Below are 19,487 nucleotides of genomic sequence, written 5' to 3'. Positions count from 1 at the left end.
AAACACGAATTACATCTGTATCCTCAAAACGAAAACGAAAACAGAGGCTTGAAAACGGTACCAAACAGGCCCTAAAGAATCCCTTTTTTACAAAATTGACCCCTAAAAGTTCATCACCTAAGATGGCGACTGACTCTTTGAGCTTCACTCCTTTCACACATGAAGGTATGAAGTAATTCATCAACTGTTATTCCTGGAAAGGGAAAATGAAGGTGAGCTAGTTGGTGACTGCTAGTGGTAGGGTCTTTTCTTCCAAGTGGAATCTGGATATCAGGTCCTCCTGAGAGTGCTACTGATTCCTCGGCAGCTAAAACAATAATATCTGCACAAGATACCTGCCCCGAACACAGCCTCAAGTATATTTTTTATTTATTGGATCTTTTCTCGATTTCTTATACCAAAGTTCCTCAAGGAAACCATTTCAGATTCATCTTTCAAGCCTTGATCAGAATAAAAAAGGATTGACGCATCACAACCCTGCCGCATCATAACATGCATGCCTGTTAAATTTGAGTAAAAATTTCAGATATAAACATACAATTTTTGTAGTTTGGACCCATCAGCGCAATATAAGAAGAATCCTAGGCTCTGATGAATAACCCATCATTATGAAGGGATCAACAAGTATAGCCCCCAAAAATCATCATTCAAGAGTGAAAAGAAATACTACAGCATCGAAAGAACAAGTGCATAAAAAATATGATTAATCTACTATACTCTAGTTTCAGTACATTAAGATAAATACATAACAATAGCCAACGTTTTCAGAACAGGTGAAAAAAAAAGTTTAGTTCTTCTTCGGATATTCCCTTGCACCAAATATTGTGGATCCAATCCTGACATTGGTGCTCCCCATTTCAATCTGCAAAGCAGTGAGAGTGTCAAGAGCTGCATAACTGGACTAAGCAAAACAAATCAGGCATTCATGTATTTTAAACAATAAAACATAAAATAGGCAACATTGAAACATGAGTTCATATTGACCTTTATGAATTGACACAACTTCCATCAAATAAAGAAAATAACCTTAAAACTCTTTCAACAGAAACTTTGCTCCTTCAGAAAATGCCACTGACAGTAGTTAGTGCGCGGCATTTTGTGGACAAGGGCAGCAACTAATTGCCAACACACATACCATTTTTTTTTCCCTCCCTTTTCCACACCCAGTTAGCACAAGTACTTAGTTCTCGTGAATGTCATTAGAGAAAATTGCAGTGGGATTTTTTAACAAGTTCAGTTCCAAAGTAAAATTGTTTTCATCATTATACTGCAAGATATAATACGTAAAACTAGTTGTCTGTTTTAAGCCAACAGTAGAGTATTTCTTACAGCAAGCTCGAAGTCACCAGACATTCCCATAGACAGATCACATTGCTCTTCTGGTATTCCAAGAGCCTTGCATACCTCACTTCTGCATTTTGCTAATGTCTGGTTGCAAAACACAATTCTCTATCAGATATCTTAAGTGGAAAAAAGCACATAGAAGAAAAGAAAAAGTGAATGGGAGAGTGAGGAGGGGGTTGGTTGGGGAATGATATCAAAATCAGACCACTACCTTGAAGTTCTCCGGGGTCGATGTGTAATCTGGCATCCCAATTGTCATTAGGCCACAAAACTCAAGATTCGGACAGTTTTGACTAACATGTTTCACAAGTTCCAGACACCCTGAAGGCTCAACTCCAGATTTCGCTGCAACATAGCAGAAATCAAGCATGGCCTCAAAAATATCACAAGTAGCAGATCAGAACCACTTAATTCAGTAAAATGCATGACACGAAAGGTTATTCATGTAAAAAGTGATAAAATATTTTCTTGAATAAACTATAACCTCTAATTTTTACAAATTTGAAAGACGAAAGGTTATATCATCAATAAGCAACTATGACTCCATGAGCATTTGATGAAGCACTCTCCATCTACAATAGAGGTTCACAAGTCAAATGACTGCACCTGTGAAAAATAATGACAGTTTAAGGTTAATAAACAAACTTACATTCTTCTCCACTGGTATTCACTTGAACCAAGACTTTTAAAGGCTTCCTTCCCATGGTTTCAACCATACGATTAAGACGACCTGCAATCTGCAGAACACAAAAAGGCTTAGTAAAACAGAAAGAGGAGCACCACTAGCCAAATTGCTCGGTTGACTGATCGTGACAACAAATTATGATACATCTCTTGCTATGTACTCAAATCTCTAAAAGTTGAGCGGAAGAGCCAACGAAAGGCAACCATAAAAATTCTTTGCTTAAGTTGAGTCCAAATTACATCAAAGTTATAAATATAACTAAAACTGGAGCAAGTGTTTACCTTCTCGTTGTCCACACTTTCTACCATTGCCAGGTTAGGCACACCAGCTGCAAAACAGTAGATGAGTTTTAAATCAGACATCATATTTTATTCTCTCATGAATGTGAGATAAAGTTGTGCGACACAAAATGCAGATGCAATTAGATTTGACTTTTAATCAAGAAAAGGTTGTCCATGAATATCACCTGAAACAAGAAAAGGGGAGAGAAAGTTGCATTAATCAATGATCAAATGATAGCAAAATTAACTGAAGAATTCCTAACAAGTCAATCTATCTGTTTGGGATTTAGATGCTATGATTTTCAATCCACAACTACTGTGAAATAAAATCACTATTTGTCAAATATAAATGGGTGGGTGGTTCATAAACATTAGCTACCAACTAGCAAGTGGATGTGGGTGACTACAAACGCTAAACAGCTGTGCTTTCAAAATAAAGCAGAAACACAACAGTAACAAAAATACCCTAAAGCATGCACTGTACAAAGCAGTTCTATTTTGTCAGTAACAACCAACAAGAACACAGGGTTTTGCAGTTTTGCTTCCACCTCACTTAGCACACATCTGACTTAACAAGAGTGACCCAACTTGATACATTCATAACAAAATGTTAAAGCTGGTCTCTAATTTCCGTTTCTCCTACTCAGGCATATCCCATAGCAATAATACAAATGTGAACAATTAAAATAGAGACAAAGCGAAATAATCATTACCCAATAAAGGTTTCACTTTATTGCTCTGCAGGTTCCCAATGAAATGCCATTCTAGATCATCTGGAAGCTGCACGTTTAAACCCAGACAACAAAGTCAAACACTTTCATTCTAAACAATCACACAAGAAACTGATGACACAACATCAAAACGAACCGTTTAGCTTAATACGTAGTTATATCTTTTGGGAAAAAAAAAAAAGCAGAGAGAGAAGAAAAGAGAGGGACCTGAGCCGCCTTTTCCACTATTTCTTGAACGTAGTTTTCACCGAAACATCGGTGACCGGCCTCATAAACCTGACGGATTACTGAGACCGGTTTGGTTTTGCTGACAGCGACGATTCGAATCCGGTCCGGCGGGCGACTGGATCTCTCGGCGGCTTGGTGGACCCGTTGGATCACGGACCGAAGCGCCGTCGCTGCAACGCCATCTGTGGCGGCAGACGCAGCCATGGTTTCTGCTTCTACTTGTTCGTTGATATGATTCTCTCTCCTCTTGCGCTCTTCTTCATGTTCCTGATTCTTCATCACCCATTCACTTGTGTTGTTGCTTTTCTAGTATCGCTCATTTTCACTGACACATGTCAGAAAACCGTGTGGAAATGAGCACAGCCATGTCATTATTTTCCGGAGCAAAATAACATTTAAGGTCCCTAATATTTAGTATAATAGTAATTAATAAAATGTTTTTCAGTTTTAGATAAATATTCACATCCCACCTAATCTTTTACATTTGATTAAAAATACACTAATTTTTTTTTTCACTTTTCGCCTGCAGTTTACAAAATTTATAAGGGAGATTGTCAATTTCCCATCTACAGTAATCAACATATATCATTTTTCCCTTTGCTGTTTTTATAATGGCCAAAAATCTCCCTGATAGCATAAGTTTACAATATTACTCTTATTTTTAACTACTCTTTTATTTATATTTATTATAAATTAAATAAATCACATGAATAGAAACTAAATAAAAAATTAAGCATTAAAAATAAGAAATATATGTTTTGATATGAGCAAAAAAATTAATAATAAAATTTTTTTCTTGTACTTATTTAATTTGTGAAAATTTTCTTATAATAAATATATAAGAAAATTATTATAAAATGATAAAAAAAATTATTATAAGAAAACTTGAATGACAAATAAAGATTTATTAGAAGATAAATAATAAAATATTTTGCCTATCTTTTTACATTTAATTTTAAAATATTACAAAATGTTTATTATAAGAAAATGTTCACAAAATAAATAATTACAAGAAAAAAATTTTATTGTTTTTAATGCTTAATTTTTTTTTATTTAGTTTTTATTCATGTAATTTATTTAATTTATAATAAATGTAAATAAAATAGTAGTTAAAAATAAGGGTAATACTGTAAACTTATGCTGTCATAGGAATTTTTGACCATTATAAAAACAGCAGGGAATTAAATAATATATGTTAATTTATGTAGGGGAAAAGTGTCAATCCCCCAAATTTATAATCATCCATTTTCTCATTAACACCATTCAAAGAGTTAACAAAATATTCATAACCATTTCCCCTTGAAATGCAAAAAGATTATTTATTAGGTGTTATTTTTATACTAAGGTATTAGGCTGCTACAAATGTTAATGTATTAGCCTCTCGCCGCCAGCCCTTATTCTTCTACTTTTAACTTTTATTAATCTTGAAAATTCAAGATTCAATGGACTAATTGATTGGAGCTGTTTGATAGTGCCAGGGCGAAGGAGGTAGCGCGGCTAAGGCGCAAAGTTGGGCGGTGGCGATGCGCCGACGAAGTAGAAGCAGTGTTAAATTTTTAGTAAGGTTTACATATAGGGCGTGTTAAGCTAGCCTCTTATATCCCCTCACGTAATGCTGTGGCCATATTTTTCCCTCGAATTTTTCGGTTGGATCTACTCTTGAAATTTTGAACGGAGAATTGAACCGACTTATTCTGATTTTTATCGGATTAACCTTATCGATTTTTTTATAAATATAAATTCTGAATTGGACCGAAGATTTTTTTTGGATCCAATTTGATTATATCACCTTAATTTAATGAAACTAATTATATCATACTATATTGATTTGTATAAAATAAATTTATACAAAAATTTGAACTCTATTATTAGAATGATGATTTACTTATGAATTAGGGAATGAAAATGATTCCCATTCTTTGTATATAGTATTTTACTTGTTAAAAATATAAATGAATGAGAATGAATTTAGAAATGAGGAGTGGGAACAAAAGACGTGGGAATGAAAATGAGAGAATGGAGATGAGAATGAATTGACATTTTACCTTTAAACAAAATCAAAAATTAATTTTACCTCATTTAAAAATTAAATAATAATATTGATAATTAATATCAAATAAATTGCATTAATTCATTATATTCTTGTTGTAATAATAATAATACTATTTTTTTACAATAATGGTAATAATAATAATAATGGTAATAATGTTTATAATAAAAATAATTACTCTTTATTTTATTAGTGAATAAATATATAATTGTAACTTAGGGCATTTAAGTAATTTGTAACAATCCATTTTGATTACAAGACAGAGTAGATGCATCAATAAGAATATAGTTCATTCTGATTCCGATTCTTATTGTTTAGGTAAACAACTTATTCCAACTTACTTATATGGTTGCGAAGGCGAATACTATTAATTGGTTTGCTCAGAACATGATCAGATCAGAAAAAAATCATGATCCTTGTAAAAAACTATAACTTGCCGCAAAGCCCATTCAATCTCATCAACTTCTTCATCAACATCTTGCATAAACCAATTGTGAAAAATAGGCATAATCACAAAATTTGAAAACAAGAGAGAGAGAGAGAAGGGGCAAATAGTTTTGAGAAATTTTTAAGGTTTTATCCAATATTGTCCTTAATAGTAATATGCCCGTGGATATTTTTGTAATAAAAAGTTCATTAAAATATGAATATTTATTATTATTTTTTTTTTAGAGAACAAATAGCTCTGCTATTAATCACAATAAAAGTGCTCGACTATTTTGCATACAGTACATGCAAAGCAGAGGAAAATCCATTTCCAGTAATAGGTAAGATAGTCAATTGGTTGCGTAAATGACAAGAAATTGAATTTGGAGGCTCAAATGAGCTCTCAATTAAATGGAAATTTACTATCCTCTTCCTCGGCAATAACGTAATCCTGAAACAAAATTTTTTTAACACTAAATCTGATCAAGTGAAGTTGTAAATATTGTTGTTGTGAAATGCAATTGGCAGCTGAAGTTTAGACTTCACGATCCATCTAAAAATCTCCAATGCTGCTGCAAGAAAAGCTAGAAGAGCAAGTATTGCCACATAAAGCCATTTCCATTTTTCAGCATGACTCTGATGAATAATCCCTTGAAAAATATTTGCTATACTTAAAGCAACTACTGTATATCCCATAGATTGATGAAAAATTTCCCACCACTTGCTACATTCATTTTCCCTTCTTGGTTGCAGAAAGCTGGTCAAAATCTAATTCACAAAACAAAAAACTAATATGAGACAACAAACAAGATTTTGATTTTGAATAATCAATGTAAGCTGGAGAATTGCAAATACTTACTTGTATGGTTGCAAAGGCGAATACAAGGATGCCAAGAATGCGATGCGTTTTAAGAGTGTAATGTTTGGAAGAGTTGCCAAGCCATAAGCCAATGCCCCAACCAACGGTTCCAAGAATGTATCCTGAAATTTGGCACAGCATGTGAAGTGGGTGCCATTCATCATATTCAATTGGAAATCTTCTCAGGTATCTTGCGATGATCACTCCGATTGGCAAGAGAATTCCCCAGCCAATAATGTTCAGGATCCCATGAGCCTGTTTGAGTTAAAATTTGTGTTGTCGTTATTAACAACCAACAAGAAGAAGAATAAGATATAATAGTAATTATTACGCTTACAGTCCTTGCGTGATGCCGACCGTGCGAGAAGCTTTGGCCCTTGCCTGATCTTAGATTTGTTGTCACTTCATTCTCTGCAGTGCGGTGAAAACAAGTATTAGCATGCTCTTGGTGCTCTGTTTCATTGTTTTTACTTGCTACCAGTTCCATGAGAGAGAGCTGCTGGCCAAATGTAGAGGCTTGGGCAATAATATAAAATAGAGGAAAGATCAAAGTGAGAATTATGAGGCAGCAAGAAGTCATAATTATGTTATTTCTCAAGCTTACGCAATAACTAAAAGAAAAAAAATTGCAACAAGAACTTCAATTAATACAACATCAAATTAATAACAAGACCTCAATGAAACAGTTTATTTGCTCATATATAGCCTAGCTCTAGTCTCAGAAATTAGAAATGGAATACTTTTAAATAAAACATTTCAGCAAAAGCTATGTAAATATAATGCAACTTTAATCAGACTACTGCAGATTGATGCCCCAGTGAACCCAAATTAAAGTTTTTAGTTAAGTACTATTTTGCTCTTGAGAATATGTGCTTTTCTTATCGAACTAGGGAATCATGTCTGTCTTTGTCTTTGCTTTAATAGCCTTACACAATTGTTATGTTAGATTTTATTCTGATCTTTCGCATTTTCCCTCTTTTGACTTGTCATATTTTCTTTTCAAACTGCTGCGCTTCCTGATACACAAATGAGTGGGAGGTAAATAAAATCATCAGTTGTAGAATTATAGGATAGCGAAAAGTCACCGTGAACTAAACAGACATTTAAAAATGAGCAGCCGGTGCCCGGTGTTATATGCCGATTGACGACCACGCAATTGAAGGCACATATAATCGATGTGGCAACAAGTGACTGGTTCCAAAATACAAGGTGAGATTCATCGTCCATCAACTTTACTTAAGAATTGAGATACAGAATAAATGGGAGCAGCCCAGCTTTTCTTTACATATAATCAAATGATTTCTTCTTAGCGATATATAGTAATTTGGAAGCAATCTCTTGAAATGAATATAGACCACACACACACAAAAACCATAACTTGATAATTCATTTTGGTTTTGTCAACTCTCGCGCCAATATTACTATATAATTAACACAGAGTGCTAACTGCTATCAACAAATTTGACAAATAAAATCTTCTGTCTATATAGCCATGAAGTCGCTAACACTCTTCTTTGCCCTCTTAGCGACAGTTGCCATTGTTGCCTCGACAAACGATCTTGAAGAATCGTGGTCCTTATCAGAAAATCAAGAAGCAACATCTTTGCGAGGAGTGAGGCGGTTGCTGGCACGGAAAAACCTGATAGCCAACATGACTTGTGACAAGTTTCCACGTGTTTGTGGTATGATCAGGAGCAGTCCAGGGCCGGATTGCTGCAAGAAAAAATGTGTTAATGTGAAAAAAGATCGGTTAAATTGTGGAATGTGTGGGTACAAGTGCAAGTACACTGAAATCTGCTGCAGGGGGAAATGTGTGAATGCTTTATTTGACAAAAGACACTGTGGCGGGTGCAATAACAAGTGCAAAAAGGGTGAGTTTTGCGTTTATGGGATGTGCAGCTATGCATGAGATTTACACGCTATTTACCATTAGAACTTTCAATTTGTATTACTTTCTTCATACACATTAGTTCTGACCAAAAATTATCTCTCCTGTTACAAAATCAATTTGCATGCGGTGTTGCCTTATTGAAATTTACATCACAAATACATTATTGATTTCTGTGGAAATCAAATCTTGCCCAACAAAAAAAGGAGCATTAATTAGATTAAATCCAAATTGTTATAAAGTTTTGTTGCATCAAGAGTTTCAAGAATGATTAACTAAAGTGCTTGAGAGAAGTTATGTAAACTCCCAAGAGAAAGAGATTGCACTTGCTTCATGTTGTAAAGGAAACAAGAAGAAAAGAATGGCCTAGCTATTTAATGAAGTAGTTAATAATACTGGAATGAAACAAGTACTTCCCCTGGCCCCGGTAAGTGAAATCATATTCTGCGCCAAGTAGTTTTCTGAATTAGTTTGTAAATTGATAAAGGGTTACTATACATTCGAATATGCGATCCTATTCGTCCTGGTCCTGGAAAAGTGCTGGATTAACAACCTTAGCATTAACCACGTAACTAGATGGGCCAAATATTCTGACTTAATGGGGGAAGAAATATATACAACGTATGCATAACACTAACACATGTCTTCTAATTATTCTTAACAAAAAAAAAAAAATCAAAACATAGCAAAGACGTGAAGGCCATTGAAGCTGAGCTACTCTATCAGAGTTTTTAATTTAAGTGCTTTTGTAACTGCCTGATTCAAACCTTTTTTTTTTTCCCTCTATTTCTTTATTTGCCATGTCACTCACCTTTGACGTCTCTTGAAATAAAATTTTATTTGATTATGAATTATCAGTGGTATACCATTTGGTTGTTTGGTATTAAATATTAGTACTTAGTGCCACTTTTGGGTAATGGAACCACCTCGTGTGACAATATTATAATGACATTATGTAAGTCTCGTTGTTGAAAATTTGCTGAGTTTAATCCTTTTTTTAATAATTATTTATTAAAAACAAGTCAAAATAATGGAAAGTTGGTAATTATGTATTTACGAATCAAAGGCATTTTCTCCTCCTTAAAAACCTATTTTCTATATATATGGAGTTCTGTTACTAATGATCATGGTCTTATCATCACATTTACCAAAAAAATAAATAAATTACAGTTTAAAGAATAATGAGTTTAATTATGGTTTCTTGTTTAGGAGCCTTATTAAATATTTCTTACCATTAACTAATTTCATTTACGCTTTTATTGGGTTTGATGGATTACAATGTCAATGTAGATTTGGGTTCTTCTCCTTTTTTTTCCCCATTTATTGATATTGCATCTGAATTTTGCATGATGATTTCAATTTTGAACCTAACTTATTCCATTTAATTAAGCCATTGATAAAGCCACATATTCATTTTGGAAAATTCGTTCATCATTTGCCCCATATACATTAGCTAGATTAGTATAGATACCGTACCTGATCACCATGCAAACCCTTTTAACAACAAGCATTATTATTATTATTATTTATGTAATTTCCCCTTTACAGCTCTTCTGGTCACGTAGTAATTAACAATATAATGAAATCTTTAGTCATACTTATATTGTCGGACACAACAGCTTTGGCCATTACAGTGCGATAACCACAAGCAACTACTACAGAGGAAGAAAATAATTCCAATGACGATGAACTTGGATTGCCAAAAACTGACGAGGAAGCAGCGTTTAAGATTCTTGGAGGAACGGGTCGTTTCCTAGCCGATAAGGCGCCGCGGGGTGCCATCACTTGTGATAGGTATCCTAGAGTTTGTCGCCCCAAGGGCAGTTCGTGGCGAACTGCTGCTACAAAAAATGTGTTGATGTGAAGAAAAATCAACTTAACTGCGGCAAATGTGGAAGCAAGTGCAAATACTATGAAATTTGTTGCCAAGGAGTGTATGTAAATCCTTCTTTCAACCACAAACATTGTGGCCGATGCTACAAGTGCAAGAACGGAAGCTCCTGTTTTTATGGGCTGCGCAGCTACGCTTAATTGAATTTATTACAGTACTGCTGAATTCTGATTATTTAACTTCTACTTATCGGCTTCTGCCAGCATTGTCAACTATTAAATTTCATAATTCACGTGATCATAGTCTCAAAACTTCTTCAATCTTTATTTGATAAATAAATTTTCATCATGTTACCTTATTGATTAGTATCTTTCAATGTATTCTCTTTTCATTGGTATATATTGATCAATCAAGTGAAGCGTCGAAACTTATAAAATATGATTAATTTATCTTTGTTATTTTGGAAATTTTGCAACAATATATTCAGTCAATTGATTAAATATGAACTCGATCAATTTAGGATTAATATACTTTCCTTATCTGAGATCTATTGACTTTCGAAAATATCATTATTCTTTTATAATCATACATGCTTAACATTTAGCTAAATTTACATTCTCATGTAATAGCTATCAATCACAAATCTTGAATGTGTTTTGCATTTAACCAATTTTATGTTCTCATCACAATCTTTTATTTTGCTTTTTTTTTAAAAGAAAGAAATTAAGAGGGTTCATTTATATACCAACGTCAATTTAACTTGGAATCTTCTTCTTGACCAAAGAGAATACAAGAAATTAAACGAGATTAAATGAAGTAAATTAAGTGAGACTGTCGGTCGTTATGGCACCTATCGGTATGTTGTTTAAGTATACTCTCTTCAACAATTTTAGACTCGTAGTATCGGAAGTAGTTATTACTTATCTCCCATTGGTGTTTTGTGCTAAGTCAGTTTCATTCCATACTAGTTTAATGGCTTTTAGCTGCATTTCTAATGCTTTTTGAAGAATTAATATATAAGCAATTTGCTTTCCGAAAACAAAAATGAAGTAAATTAACATCTGGGCACAATTGCGCATTAGAGACTTGATTCTTCATTATGATGCTACGTAGCAATGAAAAGCAAACTTATTTTGTTAGTTGCACCGAATTCGTGATGATCGTTGTTAACGAAAGGGCATTGGATCTGTAATCAGGGAAAAGTTAGTAGTAATTAATTGAAGGCGAGTGGTATTATATACATATGCATGCCTAACGTACAGTTGCATACAATTTTGTTTTCTCCTCTAATTTAGCCTAATTTAGTATTTAGATTATAATATTTTCTCCAACAACCTAAATTGGTTTACTTCATATTTTATCAAAACTCGTTGAATTAGACCACTCCACTAACAGTCCGCACAATTGGAAACCATGCAACGCCTACACACTTTAGAGCAACTCGTTTGCTAGCTGCTCTATTTTGATGTATAAATAGTTAAATACGACTACAAGAGCGCCCATTCTCCATATATATATGTGAGTCAATGAATACACACACACACACACACACATTTCCATTAATTTCAAAGCCTCTTTAATTTTAAGTGTCTCCCTCATGAAGATGAACTCCCTAATTAAAGATATTTCTTGCCTTGGCCATGCTAATGGCTATGGCCAATGCGCTTAAAGCTACAACACTGGGGCCTGAAGAAGGATCATTCAATGGCGCCGGTGGTGATAATAACACTACTTCTGATATCCCTTTGGCTGACGAGCGAGACTTAATGACTTCACTCCGAGGAGCAAGCCGATTTGTCCCTCGCCCTGTGATGAAATGTGACAAAAACCCTAGGGTTTGTCTTGCCAAGGACAGTCCAGGCCCCGATTGCTGCAAGAAGAAATGTGTAGGCGCACTTTCATGATGGGTTCAATTGCGGCAAGTGTGGTAAGAAATGTAAGCATTGGCAGGTTTGCTGCAAAGGCCAGTATGTGAATGTAATGTCAGACAAGAAGCATTGTGGGAGGTGCAGCAACAGGTGCAAGAAAGGGAGTTCATGCACCTTTGGGATGTGCAGCTATGCTTAAAATTAACTTCTAGCAGACCTCACGTTACCTGGGCAAAAGGGCAGCAAAATTTGAGCCAACCATCTTTGATGGAATTTACCAATATTTACTTATGAGTTCTGCTATTTGAACTCTTGGACGACAAAGGGACGACAAAAACGTGGGTCCCTTTGTCTGTTGCTTCAACTCCAGTAATCATCCTTTGTCTGTTATTTTTTTCATTTAAAAAATAAAATAATTAAAAAATATATATTAAAATAATGAAAAGGAAACCACAAAAGTAACGAAAAGAGATGACAATAGCAGCACTTTTTTACAATCAAATGGGGCTGGGCGAGAGAAAAAAAAAAAAAAAAAGAAGGGGCTGGGCGAGAACAAGAAGCCGGGATTAACGAAGTGCTACCGTTTCCAAACGAGGAAAATGAGTGGAGGGGCTATGGAGATGAATGCGCGTAGATCGAGGCTGAGCTGGTGGCCAATGAGAATCGTACTTTGCTAACCAAGCTTGTGAAAGGGAGGGAAAAGCACCAGCCGGCCAGGAATGATGACCAATTGCTGGGGGTCGATTTCCTCTTCCTTCCAGATGAACGGAAAGGGAAGAACAAAGGAGCGGAGTAAACTAAGGACTGGAAAATCTGGCTGGGGAGGGAGGAGATAAAAATATGAATTTTGACCTGCTTTCCATTTCTAAATTCTTTATTTTATTATTTATTATGGGCCCACGCAAAATTAAAAGAAGACTAAGGAAACGCGTGAAACGACAGTGGGCGCTATGTTTCTGTCGTCCTTTAGTCTTCTTTTAGTTCCTTTATAATTTTCCATTCCTGTATGTGTCATGTGTTCAGCTGCATAAATTAATTGTTGTATTGTGTGTATTTGTTGTTGTAGCTTGCTTTCAATTAATTAGTTCAAGTAAATTTTATGCGGATATTTATTTGGTTTCTTTGTGTATCCACATGCCCAGTTTTTTTTTCCAAAATTTTTATTTTATTTCAATTTTCCATTTCCGTACGTGTCATGTATGTTACATTTTTTAACTAGAATTAAGTCTTGCGGTGTTTTATAATCGTTGTACATATTAGTAATAATAAAATATTTAATTATATTTTCAAACTATTTAACTTAATTGTTCTCAAATATATATAATCCTTATAAGGATATAAATGTCAAAATATCATACTTCAATTTTTTTAATTAAAATAAACAACTTAACACTTATATTCAGATAAAAGAAAAAACAAATGTGCCTTTTCAGACATCTACATTCAGATTGTTTATTAAATGTATGAAGTTTGAAATTTTATTAATTTCAGATACTTTTAAAAATTTGCTTGTTTGTTTTTTGTAACTTATGTTTAATTTTTTAGACATTTACATCTGAATAGAAAAAGTAAACTTTTGTGACTTTTATCTAAATGGAAAAGGATCTGAATGATAAATAAATATTATATTTCAGAAATATCTTTATAAAATAACTTATTTCCTAAATTATAAAATAGAATCTTTTTTTTTTACAAGGATGTAAATGTCAAAGAAGTAAGTTTAAGATATTTTTTATTATAAAAGCAAACAAAATGTCATTTTTATTTAGATATTAAAAAAACAAATATATAATTCAAATTTTTGTGTTCAGATCCATTCAGACTTTAGAAAAATTTAGACTCATTCAGATTTTAGAAAAAAAAAAAAAAAAACAAACGCTACCTTATTTAGAGTTCAACTAAATTCAAACATATGCAAATAAAAAAAAAAAAAAAAAACCAACAACAACAACCTAAGCATCAAATATTTTGATTGGGTCTTTTTTATTTATAAGATGTAAACAATAAATTAGGCGTCTCCCTCATATACGAATCTCCGTCAATATAAACTTCCTGAAATATGTTGAACATCTATATTTTCATGATTAGCACAATCTTTTGTTTTTGAAAGAACCAATAAGCTGTGGTAGAATAACTTCATATTTGGTCCCCTCACCTAATAAAAAAAAAAATCATAAATTTGCTTTCATTATTCGCTTCTTCTTTCTTTAGTCTCCATGTCTAAAAGAAGTTTCATAGTATAATTTAATTGAAGACACTCAAAGCAAAAGTTGCCGCCACTATAACTAACGCCTCTGACATCGAACAAAGTATAAACAAACGATTTCTTTCAACATTCTTCACCGGCCACATCCAATATCCATTGAATATATTCTTAGATTCTTTGAGTTGTATATTTTACCGTTTGATTTGTATCTATAAACACTACTTAAAATTTGCAAAGTCAATGTGCCACAAAGAGAACTCGTGCCATCACGTTTTGTTTGGCACCAAAATTTCACCAAATTAACAAACAAAATTTATTAGCCCCTAAATCGTGTGCACCACCTTCTTATTTCCCTATATACATTATCATTTGTCTAATTTGCCTTCGTCTCAAACTCTCAATTCTCAATCCTCAAGCCATGGCTTCCTTAACCACTCTCCTTTTGCTTTCATGTCTACTAGCAAACTCTGCTTCAACCCTTGTAGCATATTCACTAGATAGCTATAACTTGCCTAAACCTGCAGTAAGCAGTTTGAAAGTCATGAATGTTATAGATTCATGCTGGCGAGCCAAATCCAACTGGGCTGTTAATCGCAAAGCCTTGACGGATTGCGTGGTGGGGTTTGGAAAAGGCACCTTGGGAGGAAAATACGGTGCAATTTACGTAGTCACCGACCCATCTGACGACCCTGTAAATCCTAAATTGGGAACCCTAAGGTATGGTGTTATTCAAACAAAGCCGCTTTGGATCATTTTTGCCAAGGACATGGTGATAAGGCTTAAAAATGAGCTTATAATGAATAGTTTTAAGACTATTGATGGGAGAGGGGCTAAAGTTGAGATTGCAAATGGACCATGCATAACAATACAAGGTGTTAGCCATGTTATAATACATGGGATTAGCATTCATGATTGTAAGCCAGGAAAGAGTGGGCAAGTTAGAAGCAGCCCTGATCATGTTGGTCGTCGCGGTGGTTCTGATGGAGATGCCATTGATATTTTTGCATCTTCGTATGTTTGGGTTGACCATTGCTATCTTGCTCGGGCTGCTGATGGCCTAATTGATGTCATTCATGCTTCAACGGCGGTTACCATATCTAACAACTGCTTCGAACAACACGATAAGGTAGGTAGAGAGTTTTTTTGGTTAGTTTAATTAATTGCTTACAAGTATTTTGTACATGTACGTTCATAATATAAGCTACATTTACGATTATAGGTGATGCTGCTGGGACACAACGATCAATTTACTGCTGATAAAATTATGAAAGTTACAATAGCCTTCAACCATTTTGGCCCGGGACTTATTGAAAGAATGCCAAGGTGACACATAAAGAATTAAATTAAGGGAGAAAATTCATCATTGATTAAATTTTACATAAAATTATATAATTAAAATTGAAAGAAAACTTAGATGAATAGAGCATATATTATGCATGCATGCAGGGTCCGGATAGGCTATGCTCATGTTGCCAACAATAGATATGAAGACTGGAAGATGTATGCAATTGGCGGCAGTGCTAATCCAACCATTTTTAGTGAAGGGAACTACTTCATGGCTTCAAACGATCAGAATACCAAAGAGGTACCTAAAGTTAAAATTACAGGAAACTAAAACCTGCTCACACATTTTATTACCAACCGTTTCAAGAGGTTTTAACAGTTCAGCCAACTAGCCAGCACTCGCTAAAGTGCATTAATTAATTATCTCGTGTTTTTTTTTTTTACAACAGGTTACGAAGAGAGAGTCTTATGGCGGTTGGAAAAGCTGGAAGTGGAGAACTTCGAAGGATGTATTTTTGAATGGTGCTTATTTTGTACCATCTGGATATGGAAGCTGTGCACCAAATTACTCACGTGCCCAGTCATTTGTTGTTGCACCAGGGGCAATGGTTCCTGCTTTAACAGCGAATGCGGGTCCTTTGAGCTGTGTTGTTGCGAAAGCATGTTGATATGATGATCATTAAATTAATTTTTCTGTAGTAACCTGTTCTAGATATTTTCTTGTAACCCTTCTATTTTCTTGTAATTTACTCATTTTTGTTTTTCCTGAAAGTGCTGTGAGATTGCAGCTTCATTGAATTGAAGCTCACGTTTACAAAGTAACAGTTGAGAGTTGTTAAATGTTGCCTAAGTTTTACGAGAATTCTAAAATACATTAGAGGTAATACAACTAATTAATGTATATATGACGTGTGTGATTAAATTTAATATAACCACCATTTACACGGTGGTTCATCAAAATAAATATACATATGTCATAATATTATTTGTTTGTTATATAATTGATATGGTACATCTGATGTATCCTATAATTTTTTTTTGTTTTACATATAGATAATTGAATTTTGACAAAATCTTGTATGTGAAACAGATTGATGTTAGTATGACTACTGGTTTTTTGAATGGATAATTAATTGTTGATTTTCCCGTCCCCATTTTTTTCTTTAAATATACATAATTTATTTATCATTCAACATGTCAACAAGAACAAACAAAATATATGCTTGGGAGAGAGCTGAAGTGTAAAATAAAATCGCTTCATGGATATATTCTCTTAGCAATATTGTACAAAGAAACACAAAACATGCATCAAGGAGGCTTGTTAAAGTGCAAAATGCATGCGCGCAATTCAAGAAAAATAAAATAAAAGGAGAATAAAGTAGGTTTTCGGTAATTGACTTGAATTTGGCTGATTGCTCTCAGAAAAGCCTGTTCTCATTGTTTTGAACCCCACAAGTTACTGGTTCTGTAGCTCTCACTTTTCTGAAATACCAAACACCGGCTCCAATTCCTATGGCCCCCGCAGCTGAAACTCCTGTCACTGTCCCTGAAAACAATATTTGAAAAACCGAAAGCTTAAAAATACTTTAATCTTTCATTTCAATCCATTGCCAGAGAAGTTCAAGTCTTGAAAACACATGAACTGTCAAGACAACAAAATATATGCTTGCCTGCAATCACTCCAGCCCTGCTATGCCCAGAGATTTCATGATCTGCGTCAAAATCAAACCAACTAATTGATTATTTTATAAGATGACAAAAAAATTTCATAATCTGCAAAATAAAATTAGTACAAAGATGTAACAATTAAATCCGCAAAAGAAATCCAAATAATAATAAAAAAGTTGTAACAGCTTAATATATATATTAGTCAACAGAACAATTTAAATAACCTTTACAATAAGAGGTGGCATTTCCTTTGGGACAAAGGCACAAGAAATTCTGTGTTTCCGTATGGAATCCGCAAGTGCCGCCACCCTTTGTCATATCTTGGCACTGCAGGCAAGCTGTGGTCACCGGAATATCAAAATCAACCCTGATTCCATACTCAGGAATCTGATCATACGGAGGAACATTTCCAACATTTCTCCAATAAACACTAGTATAAGAAGCACAATACTTAAGCATCAGCCTCAAAGATTCAGTAGCCTTTGGGTAATAAGCGCAGCAAGAACTGCCATGCAATGCGGAGGCACATTCCGGCAAGTGCCTACAAAGATAGCTAGAACTATCACAAGACGAATCACAACGTTCGGGAAACCGCTCACAGAATATAGGCCTTGGTTCGATGATCACATTTTCTTCACTACAATTGAAAAAAAGATAGTCATTCTGAGTGGAGAGTGAGAAATGGGTGCTTGTGTCGAGGCTAAAAGGCCTTGTGGGGCGAAAGTTGTCACCATCTTGGCAATTCCACATGAATGGATCAGCGAGGAGAATGTGAGGATCTGAGTAGCTTATGCTGCGAACTGGGTATCTACCGGACGGCGTTCGGAGCTCCAGCTTGCCGTAATCCGAGCATACAAGCATGTGTCTGTAGTAAGGATTGCCACAGCCATCATCAATGCCAAAAGGGTAGTTTATTGGAATGTCACCACATGAGGTTCTACAGGGGCTTGCTTGAGATGATGTTGTGATGCTACAAAATGCAAAGACTAGTGGAAGCATTAAGAAATGTAAATGATAATAAAAAGAACGTGCAGAAATTCTGGTTTTTGATATGGGGCAGGGGTTGGTGGTGAAGACAGAATCCATTGGAGTAATTAGTGATATGATTGGATTTCTTTTGTCGGATTTGTATAATAGAATTCATTGTACTGTAAGCATGCCTATGCTCTAAGAATAAGAAGAAAAGCAAGCCAGTTGAGTAAAGTGGAGAGTTACAGTGAGAGATATGATTAAATTGAAGTTTATAATCTCTCTTTTCCTTTACTTTGCTTTTGTGTTTGCTTGATGCTTTTGCAGTTGGCTTTAGCTTTAGAGGACGATGAGCCCGTTTGGGAATTGATATCAAATGCTTTTTATATTAATCTTCTTAAAATATTTAAAAAAAGATATAATTCTTTTAATACCTCTGTAAATAATAAAAATACTTCAATAGAAATAGTAAGAAAACTTGACTCTAAATTTTGAAGTTTTAACTTGAATTTAAAAGTTTCATACAGGCTTTGCTTAAATACCAGAGTCTAATTAAATTTGGGTCAGGATCTAGGCTCTGTATAACCCAATCTGACAGACTCGAAATTCAAAAGTTTTAAAAAATATGATTTTATTTGCATAATTTTATAAGACATGATTTTAAATTATACTTATTTTATTATTTATATAATTATATGATGAGGAGTTTGAATAAATTTTATGTTTATATTAAATTTTAATATATATGAGAAATTATGTCCATTTTTTAAAATTTAAATTATTTAGCTATAAAAAAAATTATGGACTTTGGGTTTAAACAAATGTCCAACCCATCGGATGGAACTGGCTGGACCCAAAATTCAAATAATTAGAATTTTTTTTTTTTCAGACCTTTTATTTCTGTGACAGTTGGATTGGGGCTTGGCTGACCCATTATCATCCCTATCCTTTAGTAAACTTATACGTATAAAACCCCACTCTTTAACCTTTCTTTTTTTCTTTCTCAATTTTCTTCTATAAATATTAATTTTTGAATCAAATGGAACGGATAAGGCTCTTATTTTGCGCTGATTTTTTCATCCACCCCTTAAGTGAGGGTTTAATTGAAAATTGTCTTATAAAAGTTGATGCCAATGAAATGGGTTGATTTGAGCCCAATTGAAAATCCA

The 19,487-nt window shown here is 34.1% G+C and overlaps 4 protein-coding genes across 4 annotated transcripts; 1 reads left to right on the top strand and 3 right to left on the bottom strand.

Moving 5' to 3' along the window:
• Nucleotides 1–570: 570 nt before the first annotated feature.
• Nucleotides 571–3,569, bottom strand: LOC102620599 (uncharacterized). The gene is made up of 7 exons (XM_006467336.4): nt 3,249–3,569; nt 3,024–3,090; nt 2,311–2,357; nt 1,994–2,081; nt 1,556–1,689; nt 1,330–1,428; nt 571–862 (listed from the first exon to the last, which is right to left on the bottom strand). Exons 1-7 carry the CDS (start codon nt 3,546–3,548, stop codon nt 788–790), a joined length of 810 nt encoding a protein of 269 aa, XP_006467399.1. The 5' UTR covers nt 3,549–3,569; the 3' UTR covers nt 571–787.
• A 2,457-nt stretch (nt 3,570–6,026) lies between these two features.
• On the bottom strand, nt 6,027–7,247 carry LOC112497142 (cytochrome b561 and DOMON domain-containing protein At4g17280-like). Its single transcript, XM_052435479.1, has 3 exons — nt 6,942–7,247; nt 6,605–6,859; nt 6,027–6,513 (listed from the first exon to the last, which is right to left on the bottom strand). Exons 1-3 carry the CDS (start codon nt 7,182–7,184, stop codon nt 6,229–6,231), a joined length of 783 nt encoding a protein of 260 aa, XP_052291439.1. The 5' UTR covers nt 7,185–7,247; the 3' UTR covers nt 6,027–6,228.
• Nucleotides 7,248–14,812: 7,565 nt separating this feature from the next.
• On the top strand, nt 14,813–16,370 carry LOC102620860 (putative pectate lyase 2). The gene is made up of 4 exons (XM_006467337.2): nt 14,813–15,523; nt 15,617–15,720; nt 15,844–15,982; nt 16,131–16,370. Exons 1-4 carry the CDS (start codon nt 14,816–14,818, stop codon nt 16,347–16,349), a joined length of 1,170 nt encoding a protein of 389 aa, XP_006467400.1. The 5' UTR covers nt 14,813–14,815; the 3' UTR covers nt 16,350–16,370.
• A 553-nt stretch (nt 16,371–16,923) lies between these two features.
• On the bottom strand, nt 16,924–18,567 carry LOC102621150 (hypothetical protein). Its single transcript, XM_006467338.4, has 3 exons — nt 17,574–18,567; nt 17,352–17,393; nt 16,924–17,227 (listed from the first exon to the last, which is right to left on the bottom strand). Exons 1-3 carry the CDS (start codon nt 18,433–18,435, stop codon nt 17,100–17,102), a joined length of 1,032 nt encoding a protein of 343 aa, XP_006467401.1. The 5' UTR covers nt 18,436–18,567; the 3' UTR covers nt 16,924–17,099.
• Nucleotides 18,568–19,487: the final 920 nt, after the last annotated feature.

This window comes from Citrus sinensis, chromosome 2 (assembly GCF_022201045.2).
Source record: "Citrus sinensis cultivar Valencia sweet orange chromosome 2, DVS_A1.0, whole genome shotgun sequence".
In the NCBI taxonomy this organism is placed as follows: domain Eukaryota; kingdom Viridiplantae; phylum Streptophyta; class Magnoliopsida; order Sapindales; family Rutaceae; genus Citrus; species Citrus sinensis.
This window is presented reverse-complemented; position numbering and strand designations above follow the sequence as displayed.